At 42.0% G+C, this 20,040-nt stretch overlaps 1 protein-coding gene across 2 annotated transcripts in view; it reads right to left on the bottom strand.

The window, feature by feature from the left end:
- Positions 1-20,040, bottom strand: part of FRMD3 (FERM domain containing 3) — a 302,093-nt gene that overhangs the window by 47,799 nt on the left and 234,254 nt on the right. For both annotated transcript variants that reach the window (XM_032840452.1, XM_032840453.1), the window contains exon 13: positions 13,551-13,675. In XM_032840452.1, the coding sequence (XP_032696343.1) occupies positions 13,551-13,675 (125 nt within the window). The remainder of the gene's footprint in view (positions 1-13,550; positions 13,676-20,040) is intronic.

The following is a 20,040-nucleotide window of genomic DNA, read 5'->3' as shown; positions in this document are numbered from 1 at the left end:
AGAAAGAAAGAAAGAAAGAAAGAAAGAAAGAAAGAAAGAAAGAAAGAAAGAAAGAAAGAAAGAAAGAAAGAAAGGGAAAGAAAGAAAGGAAGGAAGGAAGGAAGGAAGGAAGGAAGGAAGGAAGGGGAAATGCAGTTCTTTGGGCACTGGTTCTGTTTTGGCCATTTTAGGTGTGTTTGACGTCATCTAAAATACCCGGGCCAGGAATCTGACAGCCGAGACCCAATTCCCACCCTGCTACTTATCCAGCTAGTGACTTTGTGCAAACTGTCTTCCTTCTGGGCTTTCTCGTGTATAGAAGACCAAGAGGGTCAGGGGTGCTAAATCAGAGACTGGCAAACTTCTCCTCTCAAGGCCCAGACAGCAAATCTGATGCTTTGACAGCCAAGAGCTAAAATCAAGGATATTATGTAGGTACTTATATAATCATTTAAAATATAACCATTAGGTCTTGGGCTAGGGAAAAAAAAGGGCATTAGGCCAACCACACGCGATAGCTTGTAGATACCTGTGCCAGACCATCCTCAACGTTCCCTCTAGCCACCAAAAGCTGCAAAAAATATTCCTGAGGCCAAGTTCCTGTTCTCATTATAGAAGATTGCAAGTCTTGGCCTTGGAATTTGACTTTGATATTAAGCAAAAGAATCGAGTTTAGAGCTAGAAAGTAGCAAGAGGTATTCAAGTCCACTCTTCTTACCTTATAGCCAATAAAAATGAGTCTTGGAAAAGTGGAGCTTCTGGTCTATAGTCACCTCGCTGCCTGGTGGGAGGGGCCAAGACCAGAGCATGTATTTCCCTGCTTGTCCAAGGCATCAAGGCCCAGACACAGAGAAGCTACACAAAGCAATGCTATGTTTACACTGAGGAATACGGTGATTCATAAAATGAACAGTTCAAGGGAATTAGCCAATGATAGAACTGAAATGATTCACACTGTTGGTGTCTTATGATGTAAAATCTAAAACCCTTGCAAGATATAATGTGCTTAAATGGCATCGGAACCAAGGCATTTAGCTTCCTTACAGCCCAGTAAATACTTAACATTTCAAAGATCTCCTTCAAGTGAACACACTTCTTAGTACTTGAGCAGCCAGTAAATACCAGAAACCAAAGTTCCAAAGATGAAACCAACCCCAGAAAAAAGCACAAAAAGGGAAGTTGGCAAACTTTTGAAGAGTTCACAAACGTGAACTAGTAGAGCTCACTCAGGCCTTTATCTTGGCCCCAAGTCATTCTTTGCATCTCCTACCCTATAGGAGTTGCCGCCCCAAACTTCCAGAATTCAACAGATGTGATACCAAATTCTGAATTTTGACTTTGCCAATCTAATACTGCAGTTGTAAGTAAACCGAGATGTTTTCCTCTGCTCTGTGGTGGCTCCTAGCTCCTACAGAAGCAGGTTTGGCTGCTGACTATCAGCAGTGGGAGACTGGGGGTGCCATTACATGAAAAAGTTCAGGAGAACCCAAACTTGTGCAACGCTAAAAAGATGCTTGAAAGAGCCTTTTTATTTTTATTTTTAAAGATTTTATTTATTTATTAGACAGACAGAGATCACAAGTAGGCAGAGAGTCAGGCAGAGAGAGATGAGGAAGCAGGCTACCCGCCGTGCAGAGAGCCCGATGTGGGGCTCGATCCCAGGACCCTGAGACCAAGACCTAAGCTGAAGGCAGAGGCTTTAACCCACTGAGCCACCACCCAGGCGCCCCTGAAAGAGCCTTTTTAGGAGTCTCTTCTTATTCGGGGTATTAATCCATTTATCTGCATCTGTGTTAAATGTGCTCCCAATTCACTGTTTGACCTAGAGTTCAATTTATGGTCTATCTTTATGCACTAATGCTTTCAACAGTAAGCAAACAAAGCAGAAAATTAAAAAACTGTACACAAGAGATGATTGCATGGCATTAAAATGCACAGGGAAGGAAACTGCTAACACATTTATATTGATTACCTCTAAGAAGTGGGACAATCTAGGAGGTGATTTTTTTCTGTTTTAGTATTTTCTAAATTTTCTAGATCATAATCAGTTTTACAATAAGAAAAGAAAAACAAATAGCAAGCACAAAGCCTGTGGCAGGGACAAGTGCAATTAGAACTGGTGCTAATTGGTCTGCCGTCACCAGGTAGCAGTAACCACGAGGGAAAATGTGGTTCCATAGGGTTTATGAGCAGCTCCTGCTGTTTGATGAAATACCACATAAAAGAAATTTCAAAAAGACCAGTGCATTATTCCTAATGCACATCCTGACCTACCCTAAGTCAAGGGAAGAAAATTACTTAGCACAAGGTGGGGGGGATGGCAAGGAAGAAAGACACTGAAGCCAAGAGAAGTGGGTACATATGACTGAGCCATAGCCATGGAACTCCACAAAGGAAGAAAAGAAGGAAAAGAACTGGCACATCAGACCAGCAGGAAGGGGAATAGATGTAGTAGAGAATGGAAAGGAATTCAGAGGCAGTATAATCATAGCAGCCTCGGGCTGTTAGAGACCTCACCAGTGATGTGACTGGAGCAACTGTATTAGTGTATGACTGGCTCTGCCTTGTAGGACTTTGAAAGACTAACAAATGGAGTGGAATGGGAAAAAAAAAAAAAAAGATCCAGCTGTATGTTGCCTACAAGAGACTCACCTTGGATGTAACGACACATGCACTGAAAGTGAAGGGATGAAAAAACATTTACCATGTAAAAGTGAAAAATATAAAAAAGCTGTGGTAGCAATACTTACATCAACAAAATAGACTTTAAAACAAAGACCATATAAGAGATAAGGGCATTACATAATGATAAAGGGATCAATCCAACAAGGGGATATAACAACTGTAAATACCTATGCACCCAATAGTAGAGCACCTAAATATATAAAGCAAATAGTAACAGACATAAAGAAATTTATGGTAATACGGGGCACCTGGGTGGCTCAGTGGGTTAAGCCTCTGCCTTAGGCTCGGGTCATGATCTCAGTGTCCTGGGACTGAGCCCCGAGTCAGGCTCCCTACTTCCCCCTCTCTCCCTCTGCCTGCCTCTCTGCCTACTTGTGACCTCTGTCTATCAAATGAATAAATTAAATCTTAAAAAAAAAAAAAGAAATTTATGGTAATACAATGATAGTAAGGGGTCTTTTAATACCCCACTTAAATCAGTGGATAGACCATCCAGGCAAAAAATCAGTAAGTGTCTTTGACACATTAGATCAAATGGACATAACATATATACCATCCAAAAACAAACGAATACACATTCTTTCCAAGTATACATGAAACATCCTCCAGAAGATATCATGTTAGGCCACAAAACATGGCTCAAAAAATTTAGAATATTGAAATCATACCACACATTCTTTCTGACCACAATGGTATGAAACTAGAAATCAGTACGAGAAAAAAAAAAAAAACTGGAAAAAAACAAAAACACATGGAAGCTAAACAACATGATACTAAACCACTGGTGCGTCAACAAAGCAATCAAAGAAGAAATTTAAAAATAGAGATAAATGAAAATGAAAACACAGTAGTCTAGCCTAAATTTTAGAAATGCAGTGAAAGCAACTCTAAGAGGGAAATAAAGTTATACAAGTCCACCTGAAGAAACAAGAAAATCCTCAATCTACCTTACAGCTAAAGCAACTAGAAAAAGGAGAGTAAACAAGCCTAAGGTGAGTAGAAGGAAAGAAATAATAAAGATCAGAGAATGAACAAGTGAAATAGAGCAGTAGAAAAGGTCAATGAAACCAAGAGCTGGTTCTTTGAAAAGATACACAAAACTGATAAACCTTTAGCCAGACCCATTGAGGGAAAAAGAAAAAGAACCCAAATTAATAAAACGAGAAGCAACAGGAAAATAACAACTGACACCACAGAAATACAGAAGATTATAAGAGAATACTATAAAAAATTATATGTCAACAAACTGGAAAAAAATGGATAAATTCCTATAAAGAGTCTTCCAAAATTGAATCAGAAAGATATAGAAAATCTGGACAGATCACTAATAACAAACTTTAATTTGTTATTAAAAAAAAACTACCAAAAAATAAAAGTCTAGAACCAGATGGATTCACAGGTGAATTCTATAAAACAGTGAAATAAGAGTTGATACCTATTTTCTTGAAATTATTCAAAAAAATAGAAGAGAAGGGAAAGCTTCCAAATATATTCTATGAGACCAGTATTACCCTGATACAAAAACCAACAATAAGACCAAAAAAAGAAAACTATAGGCCAATATCCATGATGAATATAGATACAAAAATCCTCAACATAGTATCAGCAAACCACATTTAACACTTCATTAAAAGGGTTATTCACCATGATCATATGGGATTTATTCTGGGGTTGCAAGGATGATTCAAAAGCTGCCAATCAATCAGTGTGATACACCACAGGAAGAAAATGAAGGATAAAAACCCTATGATCACCTCACAGGTGCCAGAGAAAGCATTTGATGAAACTCAACATCCATTCATGATAAAAAAAGTCTCAACAACGTGGACTTAGAGGGAACATACCTCAACATAAGGACCATGAATTACAAAACCACAAGCTACTCAGTGGAGAAAAACTGAGAGCTGTTCCTCTAAGATCAGCAACAAGACAAGGATGTCCACTTTTGCCACTTTTATTCAACATAGTACTGGAAGTCTTAGCCCCAACAATCAGACAAGAAATAAAATGCATCCATACTGGGGTGCCTGAATGACTCAGTTAAGCATCTGACTCTTGATTTCAGCTCAAGTCATGACCTCAGGGACCCTGGGATCAAGCCCCAAGTTGGGATCCTGTTCAGTGGGGAGTCTGCTTGAGAATTCTCTCTCTCTCTCAATCTCCCTCTGCCTCTCTCCCTATTCTCTCTCTAAAATTTAAAAAAAAAAAATCTTTTGAAAAAAATACTTCCATATTGGTAAAGAAGAAGTTTAATTGTCACTATTTGCTGATGACATACTATATACAGAAAACCCTTAAACTCTACCAAAACACTGCTAAAAGTAATAAATGAATTCAGGAAAGTTGCAGGATACAAAATTAATACCCAGTTATTGGTATGAATCAGTACTAATTGGGTACTAATAACAAAGTAGAAGGAGAAATTAAGAAAACAATTGCCCAGTTCCCTGTTATGTCCTGAGGGGTGACTCCTAGGGCCAGAGTGGCCTGACTTCCATATTCCCCATGGAATATTTGTTCCCATCTAGGTTTCCACCTTTGTAGACAAAACACAGTCACAGCTCCAGGCTTGGGTTGTTCCTTTTCCTTTTCTCTTCTCCATTCAACCTTGGGAGAATCATGATCTCCAGAGAAAGGGATTTCCACATTATCCAAAAAGGATAAAATACTTAGAAATAAACTTAACCAAACAGGTGAAAGACCTGTGTTCTGAAAACTATAAAACGTTCATGGAAAAAAAAAAACAAAACTGAAGATGATACAAGCAAATGGAAAGATAGCCCATGTTCATGGATTGGAAGAATTACTATTGTTACAATGTCCATACTACCCAAAGCAATCTACAGATGCAATGTAATCCTTATCAAAATACCAACAGCATTTTTCACAGAACTAGAACAAATAATAATAAATAATAATGAAGATTGCTGAACCAATCTTGAGAAAGAGGAACAAAGCTGGAGTTATCAGAATCCCAGATTTTAAGATATACTATAAATCTGCAGTAATCAAAACAGCATGGTACGGGCACAAAAAGTAGTCACAAAGATCAATAGAATAGAATAGAGACCCCAGAAATAAACTCACAATTATATGGTCAACTAATCTATGACAAAGGAGGCAAGAATATCCAATGGGAAAAAGACAGTCTCTTCAACAACTGGTGTTGGGAAGACTGGACAGTGACATCGCAGAAGAATGAAACGGGACCACTTTCTTACACCATACATAAAAATAAACTCAAAATGGATTAAAGACCCAAATGTGAGACCTGAAACTATAAAAATCCTGGAAGAGAGCATGGGCAGTAATTTCTCTGACATTGGCAATAATATTATTTTTCTAGACATGTCTCCCAAGACAAGCAAAAGCAAAACAAACACACACAAGCAGGGAAACACACACAAAAAAGCAAAAATAAACTACTGGAACTACGTCAAAATGAAAAGCTTCTGCACAGTGAAGGAAACAATCAACAAAAAGAAAAGGCAATCTACTGAATGGGAGAACATATTTGCAAATGGTATATCTGGTAAAAGGTTAGTATCTAAAATGAATAAAGAACTTACATAACTCAACATCAAAAAACCCAAAAATCTAATTAAAAAATGGGCAGAAGACTTGAATTGACATTTTTCCAAAGAAGACATACAGATGGCCAACAGGCATATGAAAAGATACTCAAGGTTGCTAATCATCAGGAAAATGCAAATCAAAACCACAATGAGATATCAGCTCACACCTATCAGAATAGCAAAAATCAAAAAGACAAGAAATAACAAGAATTGGTGAGTATGTAGAGAGAAAAAAAAAACCCTTGTAAACTGTTGATGAGAATGTAAATTGGTACAACCACTATGGAAAACAATATGGAAGCTCTTCAAAAATTAAAAATAGAAATAGTATATGATTAAGTAGCTTCACTACTGGGTATTTACCTAGTAGAAGCAAAACACTAATTCAAGAAAATATATGCATCCCTATGTTTCTTGCAGAGTTATTTGCAATATCCAAGATATGGAAGCAAGCTAAGTGTCCACCAGTAGATGAATGGATAAGGAAGATGTGGTATATACATATACTATGCAGCCATTAAAAAGGATGAAATTGTGCCATTTGTGACAACATGGATGGACCTAGAGGGTATCATGTTAAGTGAAGTAAGTCAGATGGAGAAAAACAAATACCATATGATTTCATTCATATATGGAATCTAAAAAAATACATGAATAAGCAGACCAACATAAAGCAGAATCAGACCTATAAATTCAGAGAACAAACTGATGGTTCCCAGAGGGCTGGAGGGAAGGATGGGCAAAACAGATGAAGGATAGAGGGAGACACGGGCTTCCAGTTATGGAATGAACAAATCGGGGAATATAAGACATGACATAAAGTCAGTGATAATGCAATAGGGTTGTATGGTGACAGATGGCAGCTACACTTGTGGGGAGCTGAGCACAATGTGTAGACTTGTCAAATCACTAGGCTGCACACCTGAAATAATGTAACATCGTGTGTCAACTATACTCAGATAAAAATAAAAGAAAGACCCTAAGATGCAAAAATGCAGTAGGCCCCATAGGTCGCCTGTTATGTGTTGGCTTGGAAAAGAGGGGGTCAAGGATAGAGCATGGTTGATGAGGAGGACAATAATCCTTTCACATGCTCAAGATACCTTCCATGGGTGAACACACAGACTTTCTGGAATTTCAATGACATCATCTTAAGCAATCTATGGTTAGGGCTAGACAGCGTAAACAACCCTTTAAACACATCCTCGCCTCTGCACACACAGAGCCCCATCTGTGACACGTGCACGCACTCAAACACCCATGCACAAACACACACAAACACTTCCAGGGACACACACACACACACACACACACACACACACACAGCTAAATGGTGGCATAAGAGAGCTAGTTTTACCACTCTCCTTAATCTCCATCTATTCTATTCCATCTTTTCCATGATCACTTTCATTTTCAACCTATTTCACAGGTGTAGGCACATTCTCAATCAAGTGCAAGAAGAAGCAAGTGCAAGAAGCAAATAAAGTTCTCAAGCAGCAAGTGCAGCTTCAAGCCACCCTTATGGAATTTCGGGTGTCTCCACTGTGCTTTTGTTTGCTAGCAAGAGGGTGTCAAACACTTTCAATTCTTATGTAGTTTTTTCTATCATGGGGAAGAAAGCATGGTTTCCTGCCTATTTATTTATGCCTGCCTGCCCACTGCTCTGGTAGACCAGGGTGATGTTCACTGGGTGTCACTAATTGCCAGCTACAAAGTCCCACGTGATTACTGTATTCACTTTCTTTACCATAGTCCAGCATTCTCCTGTAACAAAAAATACACTCCACCAAGCATATTGCTACCTACACTATGGAGACCGTATCTCCATATGGCATGTGATTTTATTCAGACTAATGACTCCTTAAAATACCATTTTTACCCTGAACAATTCCCACTTTCAATTTTTTTCTTCTCCTGAAATTTTTTTTTTTTTCAAAGATTTTATTATTTGACAGAGAGCACGCATGCACAAGCTGGGAGAGCAGCAGAGGGAGAGGGAGAAGCAGGCTGTCTGCTCAGCAGGGAGCCCAATGCAGGGCTCGATCCCAAGACCCTGAGATCATGACCTGAGCCAAAGGCAGATGCTTAATGACTGAGCCACCAAGGCGCCCCCTCCCGAAATTTTCGTAAGTTCCTCATGACACTTTGCAAATGGACTGCCCATTCTCAGAGAAAGTTTTCCATAGCATTAATCTACTTGGATCCTGTAACTGAGCAACTCTGGGGCAGTACTGAACTTCCCTGTTGCCTAGCGGTGCCTAGGAGCGGATTTTGTTTTTTTCTCTACCCAGACACAGCCCATACTTCACAGCTAATCCTCCAGCTGTCCTGTCGTGTGAATGAATGGGGTCACACGTTCTCCCAGAGTGCCACTGGGCTAATCTGGGCAATCATGCTCTCCACAGCTGTCTTTGAGAAGCATGAAGCTCTAGGCAGAATAGAAAGAGCTTGTCAGACAAATGAGTGGTTACAACCCCGGAGAGTCATGATGGCTGCACAAACGCTACCACCATGGCACCCATGTGAGAGAAGGTGCCAGGATCTTCCCAGGACCTCACAGAGACTGTGCCTCCAAGGGTCACGGTTAGGACCTTCTTTCTTCTCCCAGCCTTTTTTAAAAAATTCCTAACAAGACAACTCTTTTAACTCAGACTGTCAGCCTTGACCTGTTCTTGGATCCAGTTCCAAAACGTGTGATTTGAAATACCCCCAAATAAGAATCTGAACCACTATACAGAGTTGGGGAATAGTGATGTCCCAGCATTCTCCACTCCACGTCTGAAGCTCAGCAAAGCAATGCACAGTGTGTAACTCTCTCAAGGGCTCCAATGTCACTTAAGCCTTCCTGTGCCTCAGCAGTCTCTTCCTTACAGAGGTCACTCTCAGAGTCTCAGAGACAAGGGCAGAGCCTGGACAGGAGTCCCCGGGCTGCCCACCTGCCAGGGGAAGCAGTGAGCCCTTCTCAACAACTCTACCACTTTATTAGCTTAGACGCACTGCCTCCTCCTGAGTCCACTCCCTCTGTCTCATTCAGCCCTTGGTTACCTATTTTCTGGGCTTGTGCAAAGGTTCCTGTGTGGTCTCTCTGCCTCCAACCCAGAGAGTCTCAGTCAGGGGGCTATTTTGTTCTCCAGGGGACACCTGACAACACCTGGAGACATTTTTGGTTATCAAGACAGGTGGGGTACTACTGGCATCTGCTGGGTAAAAGCCAAGGATGCCACTCAACATCCTACAAAGCTCAGAACAGTCCCCAACAAAAAATGATCCAACTTCAGATGTCAATGGTACTGACACTGAAAACCCCTGCTCCAGCCACACCTGCCTCAAATCTGCCCCCTTTACCCCACAAATGATATAAACCATAATTCCAATCAGGTCATTGCCACAGCTGAAATCCTCCAGTGCCTCCCAAGTACCCTCTGGTTCAAGTCTAAACTCTCCTTAGCAAGTCACGGAGACCCATCATGATCCGGTCCTTTCTTGAGTTTGCCTGCCCTTTCACTTTTCCCTGACCTTTCTTCTCCAAAGCCACACCAGCAACCAGTGTAGGCAGATCAGGCCACTCACAACTCCCTCTGCCTGTCAGTCAGTTTTATGTCAGACACACTAATCCGACTAAAGGGGAACAAGACACTCTCCAGGTAGCTTGAAGCACTGAGATCTCACGAGGCACACAGAAAAGTGAGTACACCTTCAACTGGCAAGGCCAGAACCTACTCATCACCTCTGTGATTTCACTGGTGTCTCACCAACAGGCTGTGAGCCTTGAGGAAGACAGCATCTACATCTTTATAAGGCTACAGTAACCTGCACACACTAAGTGTGGTCTAACAGTTGTACTGGTTGTATTTGTCATAGATGTTGCATTAAGGAATGAATGAATTCCTAGCTTCTTTCAATTTGGCTCTTGGTGAAGCATAAAAAGCACTACAATATCAAAATACAAAGATGAAACTAAATTCATTACACTGTATGTATTAAGAAACACAGTCCATCCACAAAGCTGGAGATATCTTTGTTTAAAGCGGTGGTCTCTGCCTCTTTTGTCTTTATATACCAGAGAAATACAAATCTATAAAATATTCATCCCTATGGAATGTCTAAATCCCACTGCCTGATACTCAAAGACAAGACATGGAGCAGAATCAGACTCTAAAATAGTTAACAGAGATATGATGGTATCAAGAACACAGAGCTTGGGGCGCCTGGGTGGCTCAGTGGGTTAAAGCCTCTGCCTTCAGCTCAGGTCATGATCTCAGGGTCCTGGGATAGAGCCCCACATGGGGCTCTCTGCTCGTCAGGGAGCCTACTTCCCCCCTCTCTCTGCATGCCTCTCTGCCTACTTGTGATCTCTCTGTCAAATAAATAAAATCTTAAAAAAACAAAAACAAAAACAAAAACAAAGAGCTAGTTTCACTGTGGGAATCCTAACTCTGAATTTCACGGGACCTAAAATGATTTTGCTCCCTTTTTTAGACTGAGAAGATCATTCCATCCACTAGACACTTAACAATACTGCCACTTTTACTTCTTTCCCTTTTAAGTTGATTCTATATCCTGGAGATTGATCGGATTTGCCTGAGCTTCAAAACCCACAAGATTCCCATAAGGGGACTGCCTAATAAAAAAAGTTTTATTAGACATTTATAGAGCCATTTTGGACTTTTTAAGAGAGTAACCTATCAGTTTGACTTTATAGCTGGTGAAAGAATTTAAGATTCTTCTTTAAGCAACTGGAAAAACTGAAAAGGTTGTTTATGGATTCTTATCATATATCATGAAAATTTTTATTTTTATTGCAGTTCATTATAACAATAACATTATAACTGCAGTTCATTATAACACATATAATTATATATGTGTCTCTTGTCTACAGCGTTTGTGTTAAAGTTAAGGTTAGGATTTAGCAGTGGAACCTCATTAGAGAAAATGGAGCAAAATGACTTTTAACTGAATGGGGTAAAGGGCCCAGGGGGAAGCTTGCCCAGTTCCCTGTTATATCCTGAGGGGTGACTCCTAGGGCCAGAGTGGCCTGACTTCCATATTCCCCATGGAATATTTGTTCCCATCTAGGTTTCCACCTTTGTAGACAAAACACAGTCACAGCTCCAGGCTTGGGTTGTTCCTTTTCCTTTTCTCTTCTCCATTCAACCTTGGGAGAATCATGACCTCCAGAGAAAGGGATTTCCATTAAACCAAATATTCCAGGTACAGAAATATGTAGGGGTCAAGGGCAAGCCACTCAAAATGTATCACAGTTCATATTGATTATTTTGAATTGAAGCTACTTGGTAAGTGACCAGTGCAAGGTCACTTGGACCCTCCTCTGTCTCTCTGAGAGCAGGAAACAAATCTCCGTTATGAAAAACACCCTCCCTCTAATGAGAAGCAAAAGGATATCCTTGTCAGGGCCCCTGGGTAGCTCAGCCAGTTAAGCATCGCCTTCAGCTCAGGTCATTACCCCAGGGTTCTGGGATCGAGTCCTGCATCGGGCTCCTTGCTCAGTAGAGAGCATGCTTCTCCCTCTCTCTGCTTACACTCTGTCTGTCTCTTTCTCTGATAAATAAATAAAACCTTCAAAAAAAAAAAAAATCCTTATCACCAGAGATAAGGACTTCAAAGCTGAGAAAGCTATACAAACCTTGTTATTTTTTTCCAATCTACTAGACCCTAGCCTAATGTCTGCTTAGAATTCCCTAATAATTAAAGCTCCCAAACACCTGTTTTCTTTATCCTGTCAATTCCTCCCAAATTTATTGTCTCTTTGTCTAAAACGTATAAAAACTGCCTGCTTTAATCACTTCTTTAGGTCTCAATTTCATTCTGGGGCCTCCATGTGCACATAATAAAACTTGAGGGTTTTCTCTTGGTCCAGCTGAAAGACCTTAAAGAGGAAGAATTTTTCCTTCTCTACAGGAGGAAGTTCAGAAAAATCCCTAGAGATCAGAAATGAAAGCTACTTTTATTACAGGTGAAAAACATATAAAATCAGACAGGGTGCTAGAAAATATAGACAAGCAACATGGACCCAGAAACCCTTGGGAACTTATAGAGATAGTTGCTAAGACCAAGAGCACAGGCCAGGAGTAGACCAAGGCCATTCTCCTTGTCATCACCTTGTGGCTCAGCTGGGGATAAGGATGTCTCCGGAGGCCCCACACTTCCTATCTTGCAATGCTTTCTTTCCACTCAAGGAATTTGGGGCATCTAAGCTGTCCAGTTCTCCTCTTAGCCATTAAGCTTCCTCTCAGGAAAAGATTTACTAAAAATTATTTGCACTTCAGTGTGAAGTACCTGCTGCTCCTTCTCCCAAGGGTATTTTCATCAAGCCATACTCTCATTACAGGCTGCAGGGTTTTCCCCAGCGGACAGGATTCGAGAATCGAAGCTACAGGTAAAGGAGGTCTTTTGAGGACAGAGAGATCTGCCCTCTTGAAACCACCCAGTATCCATATTTTAAGTGATGAAACCCAAGTCACTAAGGAAAATCATGTTGTGTTTGTGTTCAGGGTTCCAATAACTTTATTTTGAGTGCATTTTAGAATATACCTTGATAATTCATGTGTGCGATTTGCCTCATGAAATGTCTCCAGCAAACAGTGTGGATAGATTCGTCCCTGAAGGAAGTAAAGTCCTTAAAAGCCAAAAAGGCCTAGATGCACATATAGCAGAGTCCTTAAAAATACAACTTTTGGGTTGAGATGGACTATATGTGTTTTAGCTTATATCAAAACTATCAGAGAAAGGCCTCAGAAAAAGGAATGTAAGTATGAAGAAATAGTGAGGCAGAACAGAATGACCAATATAAAGACTTACAGAGAATTCTTTACAACCACTAATTTAATTATAATAAAAACTTACCATTCAATAGAACTTTCTACAGTGGTGGAAATGTTCTTGGTCTGACCTCTCCATGATGGCAGCCATTAGCCAATGTGGCTATTACTCATTGGAAATGCAGTTTATGTGACTAGAACTGAATTTTTAATTTTAATGAATTTAAACTTAGTTTTAAATAGCCATGCATTGCGAGTGGCTAACACACTGGACAGTGGGGGGGCTAACAGCATTACTGCTTTAACACATAATTTTTAGGACTACTTAGTATCCATGGGCTTTTTCCTGGAGAAACTTTATAACTCTCAAAATAATACAGTCTTCCAGCAGCAAACAGCTTACTTATAAGAAATAGTTTATGATTCATTCCGTCCCCAACCCCAAACATTACCTAGGAACTCAGGATTGGAGCCTCACTCGTCCCGTCATGGTAAGCCTACAATGCCAGCTTCTGGAAGGAAGGGTACTTACCCTCACCCAATGGAAGTTCCTCTTCTTGCTCATTGGGGGAAGGCAGCAGGGGCTTCAGGGGCTCCATGTTAATGATGAGCTGTTTGTTCAAGGAGTAGGAACTGCGGCTCTGAGTCATACTGGTTCTGAAAACAGACACAAATCAGAGGGAATTGGTTTTCATTGCGAATGTCAGCTCCTCCATCTTGGTCAGCTATCCAAGTTGGGAACTGTCTCTAGACTCCCACAGTGGGTGAGGCCAGTGGTAAAGACAACATAAAACTTAGGAGAGACAGCCCTTTTTATTTAAGTTCTGACAGAATGTCCTGTGTATTCTAACGCAACATAGTGAAAAAACTTATTTCCCCATAAATCACCAGACTGAGGCATACGAGGTGACAACACGGACACTGAAAACGACATGGGAGGCAGGTGTCACTGAACTAGATACACAGAAAAGTGAATGAAGGGCATGGCTCAAAGTAATTTAACCACCAAGAAACCAAAAATGAAAACATAACCCAGTCAGACAGCCTCGAGCTACCTTGCTGTTGCTAGATGTCCAATATTTAATATCTATGTTTAATACTCCCATTCAGATTCACAGCCCTCTCACCAGCCAGCCACCGAAGCTCTGCTTCTGAAGGCAGCATACACTTGTTATTGGCTGCAAAGGGCAGCAGATGGCAAGGAAAATGTACGAGCATCTCGTCAAGATTGTTGGCTGATAGCAGGAAACCCATCCACACCACCTGCTGCAGGAAGACCAGCTGTCTGCTCTGAAAGATAGGGAGGTAGGGTACCTCCATTGGGTGTTTCAGCACCCTTCTCCTCCTCATGTTTCCTGTCAAAACCCAAACCAACTCACTCTTCAAAGACAGTGTCCAGTGTCTCCTCTCAAAACCCAAACCAACCCACTCTTCAAAGATGGTGCCCAATGTCTCCTAAGACTTTGATGCTCCCTTGGATGACCCTCATGACACATTTTCATTTGTTCTCTTTCTCTCTCCTCACACTACTCTCCCTTCTTTCACATCTCATGGCATTTGGCACCTCTGTCTCTCTGCCATTACTGCTGTAATAATCAGCTCCACCTTGGCAAAGCACCTTAAGGGCGCAGACTGATCTAGCCATTCTGGTGTGCCTTACAGAGCCTCCCTAGGTATCTTATTAAGGGCTGCTCACATTCAAAATTGAAGTAAATTGAATGCAATCCTGGCTTCCCCAGGTTGGTTACAGGACTATCTTATAGCTTAGGCATTTCTGTTTGGCACAGGACAGGGAAGGAGAAGAACCTAGTACCCCCCACAACTGGCGCTGGAGGGGAAAAAATGATGAAGACTTGCTTAACCATGGAGTCCCGTCCTTCATCATTTCACTCTACAACTACTTATTTGCAGCTGATACATATACATCAGATGATCTGTCTTGTTCCAGTGAGCCATGGTCCTTGCATGAAGTAACTCACTCTCTAGAACTACGATTTTCAGACTTTTTGACGGACACCCCCATTAAGAAATTTTATGTCATTTCTTTGTACCCACACGGGAAGACACAAGTAAAGCAATGTTTCATGCAACCACAGTAACTCTTGTTATGTGTGATTCACTTATTCCCCCCTCATTCTATTTCATTTTGTTTGAAGTGCTAGTCTATTTTCATGACTCATTAATGTGCTACAGCCACAGTTGGAAAAGCGTGCATCCCATGTAGGATAATCATGGCCAAGGGGTCTCTGGCAAGCATGGCAGGGTTGACAAGGAAAGAAATGGAGACAGCGTTTCCTTGCAGACAGAAGGAAGGCAGGAAGGAAGGGAGGGAGGGAGGGAGGGAGGGTCCTCATTTTTTGAGCTTTCATGGGATTTCCTCTGGCCCTACAGCCCTCATGACTGAGCTGCTGTTCTAGCTCTGCAAAGCACATGCCGCCATGTTTGTGTGGACCATGGAGGTTCCTGACCTCAGAAAAGCCCATTTTCCATTGTTGCACGAATCTCTCTGCCCCACCTCTGGCCACCCTGCCAACTGACTGGCAGCAGTTCCATCCCCCAGAAATTACTGCATTTCATCAAGGAGGGCCTGTAACGAGCCTTTATGGAGGATCTTTTTCTCCACAGCAGTGCCCCATCCCAACACTTTTCACTTGGAGATATAAAGCATCCTGCTCCCTGCCCCCCTCCAGTGCCAACACTGCAACATCTGGCTGCTTGCCCGGTATTGGGACAGGCTGAGCTCGCCCATGTGAGCCTGCTGGGCACTGGGAGGTGGGGAGGATGCGAACTCAGCACCCATGCTTACAGGCTTCTACTGCCACACTGTAGTGGAGGCCTTTGGCCAGGGTCAACGGGGTTTAGGGTCTGCTGAGGGTTAGGCCACACAGTCAATTACAACCCTGAATCTCTCCAGTTCTATGACTCAGAGGTGAACACTGCCTCCCACTAAGTACAAGACTCAGATAAATCCAAAGGTGAACACAACGCGAGAGTTTCCCTGGAGCACAAAGGATCTGGGGCTCCAGACCTTGGTATTGGGTACTGGAACAGCTAAAGGGCAAGATTATCAAAACCAGAATCAAAATGCCTGTCTCTCACACTGTCTCCATCAACCCCTGTAGACTACAGGTTTCCTCTCTCCTTGCAACCTTCTTAAAGCTGCCAGCTGATCCTGGTTTCATTTCGAGCAAGAGCCACCAGCAAGTTATACTACCACTACCCATAAATGTAATGCCAGAATGTGATGGTGCTTTTTTTAGTTTACAAAGTGGTTTATATACTTGGCCATGTTTGTTTTTCTCAGTGGCCCTCTGAGACAGGCAAGGAGAATACCATATTCATAGATGAGGACACTGAGACTCGGTGAAGTTATAGGACTTGCCTAGAGATACTTCAGATAAGCAGACTCAGGTAAGCTGATTCTCAGCCAGGGCTTTTGCTGTGCTCTCCACTGCCTTCCTGCATGATTTATCCTATAGTGTCCCAGAGAGGACTCTGGTCACTACTGCTACCGTCCTGCTTTCCGGCTATATGAAGTTCCACTGTGTCAAGCGGTCTTCTAAAAGATGTGCCAGCATCCCAGTCAGCTCCCACCCTGCCCTTCCAAGGTCCTGATGTAACAGCCTCTCTGGCTGGAGTCTCTCCAAGCCAGCCAAGGGTCTGTGCCATACTTCCTGTTCTCAGAATCCCCCCCATCAATGGATTCTGCAAAATGCCTCACCCCCTTTGTATTCAGCACAGAACTTTTTTCCAATGAAACAGTGACTGGGAATTCTATTGAGGTAAAAAGGTTTTCTTCAGAAATTGTAAGGACATTCTAGGATTTGTTTCCAAAAAAATGTGGCATAGGAGCTCCTGGGTGGGTCAGTCGTTAAGTATCTGCTTTCGGCTCAAGACATGATCTCGGGATCCTGGGATAGAGCCCCGCATCCAGCTGCCTGCTCCGTGGGAAGCCTGCTTCTCCCTCTCCCACTCCCCTAGCTTGTGCTCCCTCTCTCACTGCTTCTCTCTCTGTCAAATAAATAAAATCTTTAAAAAAAGCAAAACTGATGGCATAATACAGAGCAACTAACACAAGGCTCGTGGAATTCCTGCACCTGTCCTTGAGTGAACCAAATGCTGTTGGCCTGTCATACAAACTCCAACTGAAGACGCTTTAATGAGGACATGCCTGTTAAATTCCAGCTTCCCATTTTTGGATGAGAGACAGGAATAATACATCACCTCACATTCGTATGGCACTTTCTAACTTTTTAAAGCACATTATTTTTACGCCCATAACAAAATCTAGAAGTTGGGCAAAGTAATATTTGGAATCTCATTTTATAGATGAGTAAATTGATGATCAGAGAAGTTAAGAGACTTACCCAAGACCACATAGCTTGAAAGCAACACAACCAAGATTAGACCACCCAGCCCATAAGCAACACAACCAAGTTCATGACCCCTAGACTGGTGCTGTTTCAGGTCCAAATGCTGCCTCTGGGTGTCCTCCAATGGTGGCTGTTGTGCCCAGGTGGTTCACACAGCCAGCCCTGGGCTCATCAAGCAGCAACTTTTTGCCTCCCTGGACCGCTGGCATGGGTGAGCGATTCTCACCAAGTAGCCAGCCTGGGAGGGATTGGCTAGGGGGATCCTATCACCAGCAAAGATCAGTGAGCAATCATGAGAGTTAGTTTTTCTCTTTTTGAAAAAAAAAAAAGAAAGAAAAATCTCAAGACAGTGTCCTTGATCTGTGTTGTCTCTCTTTAAACACATAGACCTCAGCAAAAGTAGTAGCCCATGAACTTGCCATTCTTTGAAGAGTACACTCTCAACCATGAGGAAAGACAACTGAGACCTTACCATTGCCATTCTAAAGGAGCGCTCTTCTATTAACAGAGCCAGAGAAAAGAGTTCATTGCTATACTCTCACTTTTGACAGCCACATCAAAGAAGCCAAAAGAATTAAAAACTAATTGATTAAGAGAAAAAATGTCCTACCACGCAACTGGCCACTGGGAAGAAATGAGAAGTTGCAACTGAAAGTGGTACACCTCCTTGGCTCCGATTGCATTATTGCCTCGTGGGAGGGCAAGGTCCCCAGCTGGACAGATCTCAGGTCTTGGAAAACAGCCCGCATTCTGCTGTCATCCCACACCCCTAGTTCACATGTTCAATCAGCAACTATGTACTGACCTCTACTATGTGACAAGCACTGTGTTAGGCATTGAGTGATACTCAGATGACCAAACAGACACAAGACTTTTCCTCCCACAGTTTGCTCTGCATCATTACTTTAAACAAATTCTTCCTTATATTGTCAGAGATTTGGGAAATACTGCCAAAAAGCTGAGGACCAGATGTTCTGAGCATGTGGACCCGACAGGCTTTCATATACACATAAAAGGGGTCAGTAGAAGGGAAAGAAAAGGTATACGAACCAATGTCTCAAGGGCCTATAGGTCCTGGTTTGCAATAACATCCCTGGGGGATTTTAGAAGATTCCAGAAAAGGGAAACTATGAATTGACTGATGCTTTCTTTCCCATCTGCTCTGGTGGTTCTGTCCAATCTGGGAAAAGATTCTCACTATGGCCACTCTGCTCCCTTCACTCCCACGGCCTGGCTACTCAAAGTGTGGTCTCTGAACCAGCCACATGGCCACCACCGGGGAGCTCATTAGAAAGGTTAGATTCATGAATCAGAATCTGATTTTAACAAGATCCGTAGGCGACCCCTGTCTAAGTTAAAGTTTGAGAAGCCCTGATCTAGGAGAGAATCTTTGATTCCCATAAATTATGCATATCTCAATTGAAAAAAGAAATACTTTTTCAAATTATTTCTGATCTCATTAACCAAAGATGATTACAGGACTCTTAGAAAGTCTTACATATTGGGAATATGAGTCTCTGAAAGCATATTGTTAAAAACAGTGTTCTTCTTTGTGTTTGACCTATCAAGAGAACTCCCTAGCATCAAGTATTTCTTCTTCTTCTTCTTTTCTTTAAGATCAAACACTCACACTTCAAGTTAGAAGACTAAAACCCAAGCAGAGCCCCTGGGGTTGTTCTGCCTCCCAGCTTCTAAGAGAATGCCAGAGGTTTTCTGGGTGGCAAATGCTACAAAGAACACAGGCTTAGGTCTGCCACAGAACAGAATTTATGTCTTTAGATAGATCTTTTCCCTTTAACTTTTAACTCTGAGACCCAAGTTCCCTAGACTACAGATACATCTAATTAGGTGATTCTTAAGGTCATTTCTGGCCGAGTCTAGGAAAGTTAAATGAGACTTTTTTTTTAATCATTTCCTCTTTTTCATTTCTGCCACACTTTGTAACCAGTGGTAGAAGAGGGACTGTAAAGACTATCTTAAAATTAAATAAATACAAAGAAAAGACTAGTGTTATCAAGGGATAGCTTAGAAAATCTCCATGGTTTTGGACTAAGGTGCTCCCTGGCTATGGTGCTCCCTAACCCTACTGCCATTTCCTGCTTCTCGAAGCAGGAAAGACCACTTCTGCAGATGTGCACATGACCACTGCCCACTGGGTCACCCGAACCAGGAATGAATTCTTCTCTGTACACATCTTCATGGGCTCCTGTGCCAACTCTAGTCCTGCTCCCTGGTGGGGGAGAGAAGCGCTATCTGGATGCCTGGCCAGGCTGGCTCAGCCACACTTCTGAGAGACCCAACAACCCAGGCAATAGTGTAAGAGGCACCGGCTCACTTGGTCATGCCGGAAACAGAGGAGACTGCGCAAATGCAAGCATAGGGGAGACTCCTCCAAGTTCAAAGGGAAAGGAAGGAAGAGGTGCTAACCTGTGTGTGGGAACCTCCTAAAAAAACCTAACTTAGGGTGGTCTTGCCCTCAAAAAGGAGAACATCATGATGAGAATGTTCAGCCTTAGATATTTAGCAGGTCTGAGGTTTAGGGCGTGCAACAATCTGTGTCTCATGGTGATATAAAGTCCAAAATGACCAAGAGAATATTTAACAAACAGCAACAGACTGCCACATTACGAAGACGCGTGCTCTTGAACC

Source organism: Lontra canadensis, unplaced genomic scaffold, assembly GCF_010015895.1.
Source record: "Lontra canadensis isolate GAN:19392208 unplaced genomic scaffold, GSC_riverotter_1.0 scaffold113, whole genome shotgun sequence".
Taxonomy (NCBI): Eukaryota; Metazoa; Chordata; class Mammalia; order Carnivora; family Mustelidae; genus Lontra; species Lontra canadensis.
This window is presented reverse-complemented; position numbering and strand designations above follow the sequence as displayed.